The following is a 16,624-nucleotide window of genomic DNA, read 5'->3' as shown; positions in this document are numbered from 1 at the left end:
GGTAAGTGCTTGCTACCGTTTATTTTTGGCTGTGTTGTGATCGGTGATTTTTTATGGAAAACCGTCGTCAGTTGTGATAATACACCTGGGAAAGAAAACGGCGTGTTTCAACGAAGTATAGGCTACCCTTTGTCAGACTTGGCCCTCGCAGGCCGAAAGTTCAGAGTCTACACAGTCATTAAGCACATGAGCTAAAATCTTTGAGGTTAGATTTAGGTGAACTTCCTTCAACTTTTATGGGACGATTATGCGCAGTGTACGCAAAAGACCCAATCTATGACGAGACAACACGCCAAATTGTGGTGGACAATTTTCTTGATAAAATGCCAAGAGACGTCAGCAATGTACTTCGCGCCCAACACCCAGACCCCTAGAAGAGCTGGGATTGCTGGCTGACAGAATTATTACGCCAACTGATCATAGTGTACCGGCAGATTAGACACAAAACAATGAAATGCAGAGAATTACTGATCAGATACAAGAACTGTTTACTGAGTTAAAGACTGATTTAAGCAATCAAAGACAGCAAAGTCGCAGAAATTTTTTTAAACAAAACAGATTTAAGCAAAGTTCCAATACGTCCAACCGGCAAAAGTTTTCATACCACCCGTCAAGACACGAATATGCGAAACAGTCTGGAAATTAAAACGGTTTTCACGAACCGCAACAAGGAAATCACATAACAGCCCTTCCGACAATACCAAAGGCAAGGTCAAATAAATACTCAGTCTACCTAGCACCAACACAACAGATGGCTTGTGTTTTTATCATGCACGCTTTGGTGACAAGGCGTTAAAATGCAACAAACCTTGCAGCTATAATCAAGTCAACATCATAATAAACAGACAGAATCAGATTCAGGTTCAGAAAGCACCAAATCGACAGCGATATTCTAAGTCGGCCTCTAACTCTTTGTCGCATGTCTACGACAGAATTAATATAATGTCATTTCTGTTGGACAGTGGATCATCCAAAAATTTCCTCCCAGTTACACAGCACCACACTCAAGAAGTTGAATCAGATTTTATTGGATCATACCCTACTATGGAGAAACTGTATTTAACATTGATATTGGCTTCGCTACATGCCTATTACTTTCTCTATTTACAAAGTCAAAAAGCCTGTTCTAGGATATTACTTTCCTGAAAAGCACGACTAGTTTATCAGACCTTATAAAAATCTATTGCAGTCATCACGAAACAGGAAAACAATTCAACTTAAAATAAAAGAAAGCTTAAAGCAAATAAATACAGTGCTTGTAAAATTCCCGCATCGAGGCAGTCATGCAAATACGCTCTTATCAAAACAACTGGAAAGGACAAGCCTAGTATCATTGTGGCAAACACACTTCACTCAACAGACACGCCCCAGCATCAACAAAAAAATAAACTTCATTATTTTTTAACTGCAAATAAATTGCCTCAATACGAAACCAAAAAGGCCGTGCCCAAGCGTCAGAAAACGCCAAAGTAGCAATGTAACATTTACAGGAGTGAACAATTCTCGCTTACCAAAGCAGTCTTTTAAACTGCAACACAAACCGTATGTCAACTTTTCTTTTTTTGGTGATGCAATGAGAAAATCTTTTTCTTATTAACTGCGAACGGTTCTGATGCATCAGTCAAAACCGACCAACGTGCAAAATGATCGCCATGAAATTTCAAGGCATGACTACTCCGGTCTTGGTGAAGTGATCCATAAAATATAGTAAGCCGTCTGTGTTTACTGAAGGCCGCATAATATTTGTCAACACCCGGCATCTACAAGATTTTTTATGAAATCAACGACGCATAATTTTTTCATTTGATTAGATTTTTTATTGTTTGACCGATTTATGTATGAGAACCCAAGCAACACTTAATACAATTTTACTCCGCCAATCTAATGTCATGCGACGCGTATTCAATGCGCTACATCAGCACTGATCAACCCCTCAAAACCTCATAATAATTAAAAGGGGTCAATCGATCAACGACAAAAAGCCGATACATCGATGCAATAGTGCTGTTCACACAAATATAACTCATGAGATTCCTACGTTTAAAATTCATTCGCGGCAAGACTCGTGTTCCACTAAACTTGATTTGGGCCCAATCGGATGACGTGAAACGGGATTACTGGCAATAAAATACCGTGGATCTTCACTTCATATTGCGATTTGTATTTTGCCTCGAGAATGCGAATCACGTTTTTGTCTTCAACATACAAGACAATAGTTTACAAATACAAGGCGTTGTAGTTTAAAAGCCTTGTTCATGAGGACACTTCTGACCAATATCTCACTTTTACTGATATTTAATGGCAACATGTGCGTAAACGTGGAAGTAGTTGAAATCCTAGGCAATCACTCTTCCACAGCCTAAAATTTTGAAGCAATTCTTCAAGCTTAACAATCAGACGCTTACTTAACATCAATTATACACAACCCTTCCGCATGAACCAAATGCAGAATCATTTATAAATATCAAGCCCGAAATCATTGCAACCAAAAATTTATGTTGTAAATATACATTTGGTACTGCGTCAATAACACCAGCTATTGCCTATGAATCAATGCAAAATTTGTCGTGTATATGTATTCTCACTGTACTCCATAATGTACTAAAATAATTTGTACATCAACAATTATATTTGTAGTGTGTTTCGCATGAGTGATTGTACAACGTGGTAATGTCACGTGACCCCCTCCCTATATTATATAGAAAAAATACTTACGTAGACAAGTCAGGTAAGACTCGCCTTTTTCTCGTCTCTCTCTTTCTCTCACGTAGACAAGTCAGGTAAGACTTGCTTTTTTCTCGTCTTTCTCTCTCTAACATGTTTGGCGGAAACTTACATGTGTTTAACTCATTTTCTTGAAAGTAAACCACAAACAAATGTTTAGTAATTTGCACGTCATAGACAAAGGTTTATTTTTGCAACAAGAAACTTTTTGGTGTCCTACGCCAAATACGTTCCCACCAAACCATACCCGACTTGTCTGCTAAGTCTGAGAGAGAGAGACGAGAAAAAGGCGAGTCTTACCTGACTTGTCTACGTAAGTATTTTTTCCCTCCTACATAAGTGTTGCTCTGTGCCGTCAAGGGCATTCTATTGGAACCTACGTTTGCACTGTTGTTTTGTTCGGTTTATGTTGTATAATAAACTACATCAATACAATATCTTTGTAAATGTCTCCGAGTTTAAACAATTGTTTCCCGTGATTGCTTTGTTATAGGTATATGTTACACTCGAACAACGGAAATTTGTATAAGGACCGAGAGTTAAAACCAAAGTCATTACAAACATGCGTTCAACGCATGTTCAAGTTGTGATGTCCAATTTGGGCACTTAAATAACCTATTTAGGCACTTAAGTAATCAAGCCATAGCACAGGCGTCGATTTTTTAACGTTCTGAAAATATTAAGGGTGACTTTTCCAGGTTTCAGAAACACGCAAAAAACATTTCGTCAGCAGTGTTGCCATTTACAGGTTCACACTGGGGTTTTTAAAGCTCTCCCTATGGAGAGGTGATTGGTCAATAATGTCACGTGATGTCATGAACCGCTTAGAAGTAATATAATACAAGAACATAAAATACAGGATATTGTCAGCCAGGAGATATCGAGGTTATATGTGATTTATCTGTGCTGGAGAGTCATTGGTTTACACGTTCTGGTGCAACACTAGCAGAAGGTGATCGTTCGCGTGTTATCTGGGACGCATTCAAGTGGTTTGTTTAATACAAGGGTAAAAATGTATGTTGTAAGAATATTTTATGTGGTAAGCAGGATATTGAATTACTTTACTCGAGAACATTCGATGGGTTAATCATTTGGGTTGCATTAAGAGGTAAGTTTACACTTGGGTTGGAACTTGCGAAATATTTAATACACCTGGTAACGGGCTTGCAAATGCTTGTGCAATGCTGCAAATGTAATGAATTATACAATACTTGTGCAATGCTGCACTTGAAACTTTACGCAATACAAAGTTTCGTTTTGCGGCTCCGATTATGCTTTAGATTGCAAAAAAAATATTACTGACTTTTTGTTTGGCTAAGGTTGCAAACCTCCGGGCTAGTCTATTGATAAATTTCCGAAAGGATAATGTACCGCCAAATTAGGTTTAAATGTATTTTTTAAATTTCGCGGGAGAATGTGGCTGCCGGATTGGCGAAAAAAGAAGCACTAACAAGTTCGGTGCAAAACTGTTGATGTTTATTTTAAAATTGATTCATGAAATCTAAATTTAAGTTGAAGAAATATACGTTCAGGTAAATTATTGTTCCATGAAGAAAACCGCATGCACATTTTTTTTATTTTAAATGCAAACCTTGCCAAAGGTCTTTGCCAAACCATAGCAATTGGAGTGGCATAAATTTTAACAACGACAATTAGACTATGTTTTTGTTTTGGTAATAATTGTAGAACTTTTAACTGTACTCTATTTCACTTCAACCTTGTCATACACTTTTGGTGTCCTGTACAGCAGATTAAGTGTTGTGTTCAAAAGAAACAATAGCCAGTACCAACCAATATTAATTCCCTTATCTTTTGCCCGTTTTTTTTGTAGCATTATAGTAATACCAACAGTGGAATCCATATAAATTTTGTGTAAAATAACATTTTCCTTTAGAAATGTTAAGATACATTTATATACAAACACCAATCATCAGCACAATACAAATCAGCTAATGCGTTAACATAGATAAAATGTTGCGATCGTCAGCACAATTAATGATCACCCCCAAAAAATAACAAAGTTTCCAAACTGGTGCATGTGCACGCATACTTTTGGACTTTCATTTGGGAATAACCTTTATCACTCGTTGCAGATAAATAGACATAGTTGTAAAATGGGGGAGTTTCATGCTTTCCTGAATATGCCTATATGTGATTTGCAACCAATATATATACTTGGTAAATTTTAAATCATTTGCAAGCAGTGTTTCTTTTGAAGATTTTAAATCAAAAAATGTGGATCCAAGTTCGAACAATGGATGGGAAGAAATGTGAACAGATTGATGGTATTTCTAAACTGACCAAAATTGATGAATTACGAGAACTTGTGCTTGAAAAGTTTGGTGTTATGCCTGCAGCGCAGAGACTGTTTTACAGAGGAAAACAGGTAATGATGTATTTGTAAAAAATATGTTTAAAGTATGTTTCGTTTTTTTCGTATTCTTAATAAAATGCTTTGCTTTTGCAGATGGAAAATGGCTACAAGTTGTTTGATTATAATGTTGGTCTGAATGACATCATTCAACTGATGGAAAGAAAACCCCTTGAACCTGAAGTAAAGTTCTCCTAAATTAAAAAAGAAATAAAATGTAACTTGTTTCATCTTTAAGGTAACAAATCATTCTGATTCAATGAGTAATGTTGAACCTGTTTCAGACACCAGTAGCAAAATTTGTGATGCTACTTCAAAGGTTTGTCAAATTAACTAGTGTGTTGATCATAGTATACGGATGTGTCAAGTGAAAGTTTACTGAAACCTGTTTTTAGCCATAAATTTGTATTTTGTCTGATTAATAGATGGAGGAAGTTGATGAAAATGAAACTGATATTTGTTCAATTTATAAGGCAAGGGTTGTGTAGTGCCAAAAACTTGTGTATTCAACTAAACAACATTGTTTCAGGCCAGTGATCTTGTTGATGCTCAAGATATTGATACAGGTGCATGGTTTGAGGCTAAGGTTGTCAAAGTTTTCCAGAAGAAAATAGATTCTGCTGAATTTGATAGCAAAGAAAATCATTTGACTGATTCGCCTAACTCTGTGAACATTTTGTATGTGGTTAAATTTGAGGAGTAAGTGCATTTAAAATGTTTTATTGACATTGGTTAAAGGTATTTGGCAGATTTGTTTTTGATAGTGAAATAAAATGAGTTAGCACTTTTAAGATGGATTGTTTGGCATGATGAAACATTTTGCTATTTTTTAGTTATGAAGACCAGGAAAAAGAGCTTGAATTGAAGTATATAAGACCTCGTGCAAGAAAATTGCTTGAGTGGGATGATATTTCTATACATGAGACAGTGATGATTAATTTTAACTTGGACAAACCAAATCAAAGAGGTTTTTGGTATGACTGTGTAGTGACTGAAAAAGTAAGGTATTTAGATTTTGAAGCATCCTGATTATAACTGGTTTATTTCTTTATGCAGAAAATAAAAAAAAACAAATCCAAGCATTTAATGGTGAAGTTGCTGCTTGGGTGAGTTAAATAATTTTGAAATTTAAAAGATTTATTAATTTTGTTACATAGTTTAATATCATACACTTATAAATTGCTTGCTGTATAACAAATTTTGTTTCCTGGCTATTGCAAATGCCTTTACATGGCAATTCTAGTCACCTAGGTTACATTAACATTCCAGCGAAACTAAATCTCTTTTACCTGATAAGACAAAATATACATAAAAACTGCCAGTGTTGAGGTCATGAGCTTGATTTTGATTCAGTGTAACTGTGGTTAAAATAGTAAGCCACTCATTTTTACTTTTACAAAGGAGACCACAGTCTTTGCATTCACCCTCCCCTTTTGTTAAGTTATTAAGTTTGCAAACTCCTGCATAAAAGTTACCTAAAATGTGACGAACCAAGCTGTACATTTAAATATGGTAATGGAAGATATAAATTTTGTTCAAAATGTCTCTTGTTCATGGACTCTTTATGGGCCCACGGCCCATCACCATAACTTGTGGTATTTTTAGTAATTAGTAGCATTTAGGTGCAGCAAGGTGCTGTTATTGAAACTACGTAAACAGTTTATTTTTAATTTTTGTCATCATTACATTGTGACAGCAATAATGAATTTCTCCTAAAGGTAAATGTATTAAAATATCTTAATATTTGCACATGTAATGTTTCCAAAAAATGTACTGTGGGTGAAAAAACATTTTTGTGTTTATGTAATATATTTACTATAATAGACCTGAAAAAACACTGGAGTCCTGTAGAATTATTTTTGTTGAGGAAGTTTTTGCAATTGAAAAGGCTGGATTTGAAAGTGGGCCGGTCCAACCTGATTTTAAACGTGAGTTTGTTAGGTGTAATGTTGCTTCTATGTTTGTAATTAGGCAATTTTTTTATGTTTCCAGGCAAAACTGAAAAAGAACCTGAATGCAGCCATTGCAATGATAATCCACGACGCAAATGTAAAGAATGTGGGTGTCATGTCTGTGGTGAAAAGAAAGACTTTGATAAAACTTTGCTTTGTGATGAATGCAATTTGCCATTTCACACCTTTTGTCTTGATCCACCACTGGAGAGTTTACCTGAAGAAGATGACTGGTAAGGGTATGGATACATAACAATATAAAATCATGTTTTTGTGTTTTACCTCAATACTCTTGGATTTTAGCAACACTTTTAATTTAGATTTATCAGTTTTGCAAACCATGTGTAACAAGTTCTTTGCTATTGATTAGTTAACAAAGATTTAAATTTGCTTTGTATGTGTTTCATCTGCAAAGAGCATTTGCCGAATCTAATTAGGCATGGTCACAATTTATTTAAATTTAAGGGCTCTTTGAAAAAAACTTTTTTTGATTTTGTTATGAAAACTAGGTTCTGTCCATTATGTGCTAATGACCAAAGTGCAGTGGTAAAAGCAGGAGACAAATTAAAGGAGAGCAAAAAGAAATCGAAGATGAAATCGTTCAACTCAGAAAGTCGACGAGACTGGGGCAAAGTACAATTTAGATAAATTTATTTACATAAGCTTTTATTTTGTTTGTTGCTTATGTTATCTTCATTTATGACATTTATTAGGGAATGGCATGTGTTGGAAGGTCCAAAATTTGTACAATAGTTCCCCCAAATCATGTTGGTCCAATTCCTGGTGTGCCTGTTGGAGCTTTGTGGAAATTTCGTGTTCAGGTTTAGTTTGTTGCATCATAGTAATCCAAAAAGGAATAAACCTATCTAATGCTATTGGTTGTGTGATGCTTTGTTGTTTTAAATTTTTGTTCAGCTAATCCTATTTAATCATGATGCAGGTAAGTGAGGCAGGTGTACACCGACCTCATGTTTCTGGTATTCATGGGAAAGAAAGTGAAGGAGCTTTTTCCATTGTTCTTGCTGGGGGATATGAGGATGATGAAGTAGACAAGTTTGTTTGCATTGAATATTTACAACATAAAATATTTTGAAATATTTTTTAGGATGATGGAGATGATTTTACATATACTGGCAGTGGTGGTCGTGATTTATCAGGCAACAAACGAACTGCTGAACAGTCTTGTGATCAAGTTCTCACGAAAAGTAACCTGTAAGTAGTGGTTTGTGCTTAAGAAAATGTTACCATGTGGACTATACTTGCTGTTATTTCAGAGCAATTGCTAAAACATGCAATGTAAAAGTTAACACCACACATGGTGGGGAAGCCATTCATTGGAAAAAATCCAGACCAATTCGAGTGGTACGTAACTACAAAGGTGCAAAACACAGCAAATATGCACCAGAAGAAGGGAACCGATATGATGGACTATACAAAGTATGATAACAACCTAATTTGATGTTGGAAAGCAAGGTTTATACATCTATCGTGTAATAGGTTGTTAAATACTGGCCAGAAAAAGGAAAATCCGGTTTTGTGGTGTGGAGATATTTGTTTCGTCGCGATGACCCAGAACCAGCGCCATGGTCAAAAAGTGGAAAGAAGCGATCTAAAGTTTTAGGAATTACTATGCAGGTAGTAGTCAGTTAAGCTATTTTGATAAGTTGAAAACTAAAAAAATGTAGAAACAGGCCCATTTCAATAATTGTTGTTTATTTTGTGCAGTATCCTGATGGCTATTTGGAGAATCAAGCTCAAAAGCATGCCAATGATGAATCCTCCACCAACAAAAGGAAACATAGTGGTCAGTCAAAGCTTTTTTCTTTCTCTAAACATGACATAGATACGTAACAATTTAAAATGTAAAATAAGAACATTATCACATGCTCCTATTTGTAGTTACCTTGAGGCATATTACTTTATTTACGTAGATGTTGAAAGTCCTAAACTTGCATCAAAAAAATCAAAAATTATGTCCTACCAAGTTGCTAATTCAGTACAAAAGCTTATAAGTGAAGATTCCGGCAACAGCTACGCGTGGAAAGAGGCTTTGCACTCGGCTGAAGATGGTCAGCAGGTAACAACTTCTGTTGTAACAATTCGTTTATTACTGATATTGATTGGTTGAAAATCTTGACAATTTTAAATACCGATCAGCTTCTCATGTGAATATCAAAAAAGTTTGCTGTATGGCCTTCTCATTTATAAATAAGATTATTTGCTATATCTTCACAGCGTATCGATAAAATTTTTGTGAAATCAACAGTTCTTGTGTCGTAATGTATTTTCTTTTACATTCGTAGATTTTTTTTGGCAAACTAAAGGAATTGTTTGCTTGTATTTGTTGTCAAGACGTAGTTTTCCTTCCTGTCACCACCAGTTGTAAGCATAATATTTGCAAGGTAAAGACGATCAATACCAATAAATCGTTTATTCGAATCAACACAAGCTGCTGTTATTTTAGGAATGCTTGCAGCGATCCTTCAAAGCGGAAGTTTTCACATGTCCGGTTTGTCGCCATGAGTTCGGGAAGAACTATGAGATTGTCATAAATAAAACCCTACGTAAAATTCTCCAGCACTTTTTTCCAGGTTATGAGAACGGACGTTAACAAAAAATTTTCGTTTGTGCGATGTTGAGGTTTGGCATTGCCTGGATTTTTGCATAAATTTGATTCAAACGTTAGAATGATTTTATTAAAAATGAACAACTCTATTGCTCATTCATTCCGTCATCTCCATTGTTTTGAATAATAATTTCACAATCATTTATAGCTTTTTAAGATAAAACATACCTCGCCCGCTTTATACAACTTTTGAAACAAGTGCCAGTTTGTAAAGTTGTACAAATAAACTTGTTACTTGCAATAAAACGTTCTGATAACGTGTTACACCGAGGAAGATGTCTTTTACAATTGAAAAGGCGAAAGTGAGCATCATGTTATTTGTACTTTGTTATGCAGCGACGCAACTATTTTGTGCTAAATACGCAAATCAGGCACTTCAGAATTGAAACCTGATACTAGTTGTGCAAGCCTCCATTGACGTCTTCACAAATAATTAACTTATTTTAACATATTGTGGGTAAGATCTTGTACGTTTTGAAACGTATTGTTGGATCCAAGAACGCTGACGATTTACCAAATTGGTCTTTTACTCATGACACCGCATGCCAGACAGCACCGCACAAACCGGTTTTGCGAAGCAGCGAGGGCCAGTGTTATGCGTTGACTTTCAAATAAACGTGTGTCAAGCTTGTGTGAGATACCAACTGTGGGTTGTTTCATCTGATCAAGGTATCATGAAAACGATCCACAGACCGAGATCTCTTTGACCTGCCAACGAATTTATTCTGGAATTTACAACATTAGTTATTAAAGGCAAAACGTGTGTGCGGCGAATTAGGTTTTCGCAATCCACAAGTAAGCACCCAGATATAAAGTTTATTGGCTACCATCTAAAATGTAGTTTGTTAAGTATGAGTGGACACGTAAGTTGCATCGCATTATGTATTACTTACTCTACGAAAAACAGTCGGTAACATGCCCTCTAAACTTACCGTTATAGATAGCAAGGCTCTGATATATTAATAATAGCAGGTCAGCACTTATCAAACAAAATAATGTCATGCAATTATGTTTGCATTTGTTGGGTAAACGTACACGTGTTCTGTATGATAAGGAAAACATTTTGTTTCGGAGCTACTTTGCTGTAACAGAGCACAAAGCTATCCCAGCCGTATGACTAACATATTAGAAAGTCGAAGAAAAAATCGTTGTTTTCGTTGCTGTCTTATGGATTATTTCGCATTAGGATAGGAACCCTGCAGTGAAAACGTAACAAAACTAATTTTGAAGAAGTTAGCAATGAACACTCTCACAGGAAAATTTTTACTTTATTGCCCATAAATGTTCATTCGACATTTTAACAAGTGATGTTTGTACAAACTTGCAATAGAGCCGGAGGCAATGTTGAAGACTTCGAGGCTATGAAAGCGAGCTCGCGTGCTTCTATTTGAGAGTAGCTCGATAGTGTCATTAAACTTGCGGATTGTGGTTGGGGAAAAACATAAAACAATCTACCAGTTTGCGAAATTTAGAGTGGTAATCAGCAGATTGTAACTATATCTCTATGTTAAAATTTGAAATTTTATGTAATCAAAAAATTTAGAAAGACAAATTGTGTAAGTGTAAGCATACTGTGTCTGTTGGGTTTTAAATGCTGGTTGTGTTGCACTTTAATCAATCTACGGTGTCAAGATAAAACAGCAAGTTTGTCAGAAAGACTTACAACTAAATGTAGTTGATATCGTAGTGAAGTTGTTTGGAAGGTAAAGCTGGGTTTCGTAAACTTTGAACCATCGATCGACGTCAAAGACTTTTTTCAACGTGTGACACGCGAAAAGTATTTGAAATTCGTTTGTGTTAAACAACCATGCTGTATGATATAACCGTGGTTATTCCAAAAAGGGAAATCTTTGATTTGTTTATGTTTTTCTAGGGTTGAAAAACATCCAAAATATTTTCAATTATGACCGACAAATATTTATTATTAGTCATTGTTGTTACGTCTGTCGGGTCAATTCATCAGATTGTTGGAGAAACCTATCCATTCGGTTTATCTCATGGCGACACAAGTTTAACTTTAGAAAAGTGGTCAACAGACAGTCGAGAAATTATTTTACTTCAGTCTATTCCGTTCCTGGGAGATGGAACCTTGTCCAAAATTTGGGTAAGTATTCCCTTTCATACTCAAGTCGTTTTAAGATCTATGTTTGCTGCTAAACATAGTTTTGGAACTGCTACGTTGAAGTTCTATTCAATCTTTGGTGCTTGCAACTGAGTAAAATTACTATGTTGATTTGTGCATACAAATAATCTCGAAATAATTCCCGTAATATGGCAAACCTGGTATGATCGCAAATAAATGTTCGCACCAATTTAATAACGACAATAAAGAACCCGAATCTAAGGGAAATTCAGTAAAATTACAAGCTATAGTCATACTACAGCCTGTAGGGCACATGCATTTTTTGCAAAAAAAAACAATCCTTGTATTTAAATAAGTCATCATAATATACCTCACAGGATTTATGACAATATGAGTATTGCATGGTTGATTCTGTTTTAGGGAAAAAAAAAGCAGGCAAAACTAGAAAAACTGTTGGGGGTGCCCGTTTATAACCGTAGGGCGGAGGACGTGTGCGAAACCTCAAATGTCATGTTGACTTGCAATATTGTTAGCCGCCCAACAAGGTTTTGCCCATATAGGCCTATGCCAGGAAAATAACGCACAGAACCTTTGCATGTTTACACTACGTAATTGTAAACGATGTCAACACGAGTCCTTATTTTGGTGGACATTCCCCCGTCTGCTACTGGTGTAAATTGCGTAGGCTGTTGCCTTTTTGTCAATCAATTGATCTTAAAAATATAATCCTAAAAAAATATAAAAATATAATCAAACGTAAAACAAATCTGTGTGTACCTCAGTGTGCGCGTAAAAGATTTTCATCCCGTTAAAAATTAACTAAGCATTGTGAATCGACAGTTTATTGCCCAACAATTTACATCCCGTAATCATAAATCAGAATGTATGGTAATGTGTCACCAATCGTCTATTTTATGATCCTACGTTTTGCCTTCCAGGTAGCAAACTACTGCAATAAACTTCACTAATAGAGGTTCATCTTGTCACTTGACCTCAAAACTGTAAGACAAAAATACCCAGCAATATCTAATCAGTTTGTTTTACATTGCAGGTTAGCCCGTTTGGATCAATTTCATACAACAAAGTTCAAGATTGGAGACTTAAATTTATTTCCAACAACGTGATTGTTTCTCCATTTTTTGTTCTCTCTCAACAAGGACCCAGCGCACAAATTTACTTTCGCCAAACTGACAATGATGACATTTTGTTTCAAACTCTCTCCAGAGATATTAAATGGTCAACAAATCAAAAAGAACTTATTCCTTTTGTTCCAAATTACGCATTTGTTGTCACTTGGGACCAACTGTCGTCATTGCATGACTCAACTATGGTAAATGATTTTGTGTGGGCTTGTTTGTTTGTAAATTAATTGTAAATGACAAGGGTAGATTAGGATGGGATTTTGTTGCTTTCACATTTTTATATGGTTCTCTACACTTTGTCCAGGTAAATACATTTCAATTGGCTGTTGCAAGCGATGGCAACCGAACATTTGGTGTTTTTAATTATGATGGCATTTCGTGGTCAGTCGCAAACGGAAATTATGCTGCTGCTGGAGTATTTGCAATCGGGGACAAATCCGCTTTGTGTTACCATCATTTTCCAGCGTCTGAAACGATTGAGGTATTCTATTTTACAGAAAGTTGATCGTTAAACTTTGAACTAACATCAACCTACCATAAATCTACTAAAAAGCATGCTGAACTTAGTTAGTGGTATTGATAATAAATCATTTAAACCATGTTCGCACCATTCGTGAGAGGGTTATCAGTTTACACATAGTTTGCTAATTGGTAATATCTTTTTAAAGGGCAAGGTACAGTTTTAGAAAGCTTTGTTTACCGGGACGCATACCATGAATAACATGAGTTCTAACCATTCAAGTTTTATTGTTGTTAGGTTTCGTCCTTATCAAAGAATTTCTTCGGACCTGGAAATATTGGTCGACATGTTTTTGACTTCACCGATCCCTTACGTTGCTCGTCAAAATTTGGTACGTGTCTGTGCTAATACGATTTGTTTTGATTATCGCACTTCTTGCGTAACACGTGAAACAAAACAAATGATCTTGTCGCATACACCTGCATTAAAATACAATATTGCTGTTTGTCAAAAGAAAACGATTGTTGACAGGACAGACAAATTTTGGTGTAACAATCTTAAAAATGTTGTAAAGTAATTACGTTTCCTCATTGTTAAAAATTATGCTTAACTGTGACAGCAAAAAGGTTATTTAATGCAGTTTTCCCGACCAGTAGGCCGCGAAGCTCTTGTCGAAGGTCGCGGTAGCATGCTTCATTATAGATTGGTCAGTTGCAAGGTTAAGGCACCTTTTACAGGGCAAAATTATCTCAAAGTGGTTTCCCCAAAATTCTTTTGTTAGAAGTGCGTCACGAGATTTAAAAGGCTGCAAACCACTGGTTTAATTTTGTTTTTCGTCACAAGCACCCTTTGTTTACATGTTCTTTTTTGTTTATCAAGGTTCTCCTTGCGGATTGATTCCAAAAGCAGATCGAGGGTATTACTCAACCTATTTTGAAAATACTGGAAGAAATTCATTAGGATGGGAGTTTTATTTGCTGTTTTCTTGCCAACAAGGGCTTAGCATTAAACCAAATGTTGTATCTCAAAATGTGCGTTGCTTGTACGAGGCTGATTATTATGAATTTGCCTGGGAACTTAGAACACCAAAATGTATCGGTAAGAAATTGTTAATATCCCAAAAATGCAAACCGAACTTTAAATCCCAACATTTTAAGCATTTCACATCCCCATATATTCCAATATTAAAATTTTACTATATTTCAGATTTAAATGCGACTCGCCAATTTCAAACAATTCTTGAAGTGGCGAATCTTTCAGATACAACTTTATATTGGTTTAACGATGCAGGAGAAATAAATTCAAGAATAGTTGACTTGGTTGAAGAAACGGTACAACAATTTTGCTCTACGTTCGGTCCACAAAAACGTCTGTTAAACCTTCTACGTTTTGCAGGTGATTAAACTGCTTGACGCTGTCGGAATTACCGGAACTTTGACCCAGATCGTCTCAATAAGAAATAGCACAATACATGATAAGTAAGTGTAACAATTTGAAGAAGTTCATCAGAAATTTGTTCTGCATATTACACGCGTCGTAAATACAAATCCTATAAACCAGTCAAATATATTCTTTTCGAAACAGCAAAAGTGAAACAGTTGCAGTGGAATTCACAACCTATATTCCAACATACACGAATCGGAAACTAACCAACAATACAATGAAGGATCAAATTTCCACCGGTTTAGATAAGGAAATCAACCTTCTTACATTTAACAAAGATCCAATTACTATTACAGGTAAAAAAATAACAACCGGAAAACTGATTCCGTCTAACGCCGAATATCTACATTACCCATTGATTTTAATTTATCTTTCCTGTATGAATAAAAGCAATCGCATTAGAGGTTCATGTCATTTTTTTGTATTTACATTGGCTTGTTTTGGCAGATGTTACCAACAAATGTTTGCAAGCATGTTTGTGTCGTATGCGCTTTGATCCAGCAACTTGCAGAACAGGAAAATTTCGTCCTGATATACAATCTGATGCATGTTGTGGTGATTGTTACGGAATTCCATACTCAAGCCTGATAAAGGTAAAGGAACTATAAAATGGGAACAAGCAAACGATTCCTGGTCATTTTTTCGGCTGATGCTAGTCTGAAAATAATTCTTTGTTAAAAACCTTAGCTGGGTTGACATTTCTTTCAGGATTTCCTTTCAAATAACAATCAATGTATTATAAAAAAATGTAAAAGAAATCAATTAATATCTCGTATTTGCAGGCATGTTGTGTCGACAAACTGTACGACCCCAAAAAATCAGTTTGCTGCGGCGGAAGAATACGAGCTGGAAACCATTGCCCTGACACGTAGCTTATAATCTAACCGCGTTCTCGCGCAGAACGCATTATAGTGGGTCTGCTGTACTTGCGGCTTTCAGCACCAGTTCGGTTCATACGTACGCGGCGGAAGTTTCATTTCATTGTTTATTTGCATGTTTGTTCAAATATTTTATTAGTGTATCCATTATAGTGCTATTGTTTCGCTTAAAATAAATTATCAACCACAAAATAATTTGTTTTATTTCGGCCCTAAATGTTAAGGAACATTGTTTTAACCCTGAGAACAAAATAGTTTTCGGTTTACGATCATTTCAAAGATATCACCAAACGCCATATCACACAATTTTTTTCAGTTTTACTCTCGTGCTCATCCTTAGGTAGTTTGGCGCCTTAAACTTTAATTTTAAGGTTTAAAAAAACGCATTTGACATCTCTTATCTTTTGGATAATAATGTGGCTCCTTTATAATTTATAATAACTTGGATAAAAGTTCAATATTTCAGCTGCAAACACAGACACTGTTTCCACATTTCATGTCTCATCAGTGCAGCTTGACTTATTTGAAATGTACAAGTGTTTTATTGGTACAAAAGTACTTCTATCATCAAAGGGTTTCACAGAGGATTTGTCATTGCCTCACCAAACTTCGGCCTACAAAGCTAGTTTTTCAGGCCCATGGGGCCTGTCCTCCAAAAACAAGTAATATAGTTTTCCACTGCACTGTCTGATAATTCTGGTTGTTTTCTGTTTCTAAAATTTTGTTTAGATCCTGTTTTTTTAATTTGGAGTTACTGCTTAAACATGCCTTGCATAAGAAGACCATTTTGAAGTTATCCGGCTCCCGATCGCCAATACTCACATATATGTGAAAAAACTTGGTGACCGCTGGTCAAGTTCATCTGTGGAGTGGTTCCTAGCAAAGACCGTAGTTTACAGAATATTTGAAAATGGAAGAAATTCATTCCGATGACAGTTTTGTTTC

General features: G+C 35.7%; 2 protein-coding genes across 3 annotated transcripts; both read left to right on the top strand.

Moving 5' to 3' along the window:
* The first annotated feature begins 4,137 nt into the window (after positions 1-4,137).
* LOC145897644 (E3 ubiquitin-protein ligase UHRF1-like) lies at positions 4,138-9,906 on the top strand. The gene is made up of 20 exons (XM_082986033.1): positions 4,138-4,256; positions 4,943-5,110; positions 5,192-5,278; positions 5,334-5,414; positions 5,521-5,568; positions 5,625-5,794; positions 5,929-6,094; positions 6,152-6,201; positions 6,920-7,023; positions 7,088-7,280; positions 7,557-7,680; positions 7,761-7,868; positions 7,988-8,092; positions 8,153-8,259; positions 8,322-8,484; positions 8,545-8,682; positions 8,773-8,851; positions 8,979-9,124; positions 9,351-9,449; positions 9,512-9,906. The coding sequence occupies exons 2-20, from the start codon at positions 4,958-4,960 to the stop codon at positions 9,656-9,658; spliced, it is 2,268 nt and encodes a 755-aa protein (XP_082842159.1). The 5' UTR covers positions 4,138-4,256; positions 4,943-4,957; the 3' UTR covers positions 9,659-9,906.
* A 1,644-nt stretch (positions 9,907-11,550) lies between these two features.
* LOC145909747 (uncharacterized) lies at positions 11,551-15,859 on the top strand. Of its 2 annotated transcripts, none has more exons than XM_082997106.1 (10): positions 11,551-11,777; positions 12,808-13,086; positions 13,203-13,379; positions 13,656-13,749; positions 14,238-14,456; positions 14,565-14,689; positions 14,754-14,836; positions 14,949-15,097; positions 15,249-15,394; positions 15,584-15,859. In XM_082997106.1, the coding sequence occupies exons 1-10, from the start codon at positions 11,577-11,579 to the stop codon at positions 15,671-15,673; spliced, it is 1,563 nt and encodes a 520-aa protein (XP_082853232.1). In that variant the 5' UTR covers positions 11,551-11,576; the 3' UTR covers positions 15,674-15,859. The 2 variants fall into 2 exon arrangements, with proteins under 2 accessions (XP_082853232.1, XP_082853226.1); XM_082997100.1 differs by having other exon boundaries at positions 14,943-15,097.
* Positions 15,860-16,624: the final 765 nt, after the last annotated feature.

The sequence above is a fragment of the Ascidia mentula genome, chromosome 1 (assembly GCF_947561715.1).
Source record: "Ascidia mentula chromosome 1, kaAscMent1.1, whole genome shotgun sequence".
NCBI classification, from domain to species: Eukaryota; Metazoa; Chordata; class Ascidiacea; order Phlebobranchia; family Ascidiidae; genus Ascidia; species Ascidia mentula.
This window is presented reverse-complemented; position numbering and strand designations above follow the sequence as displayed.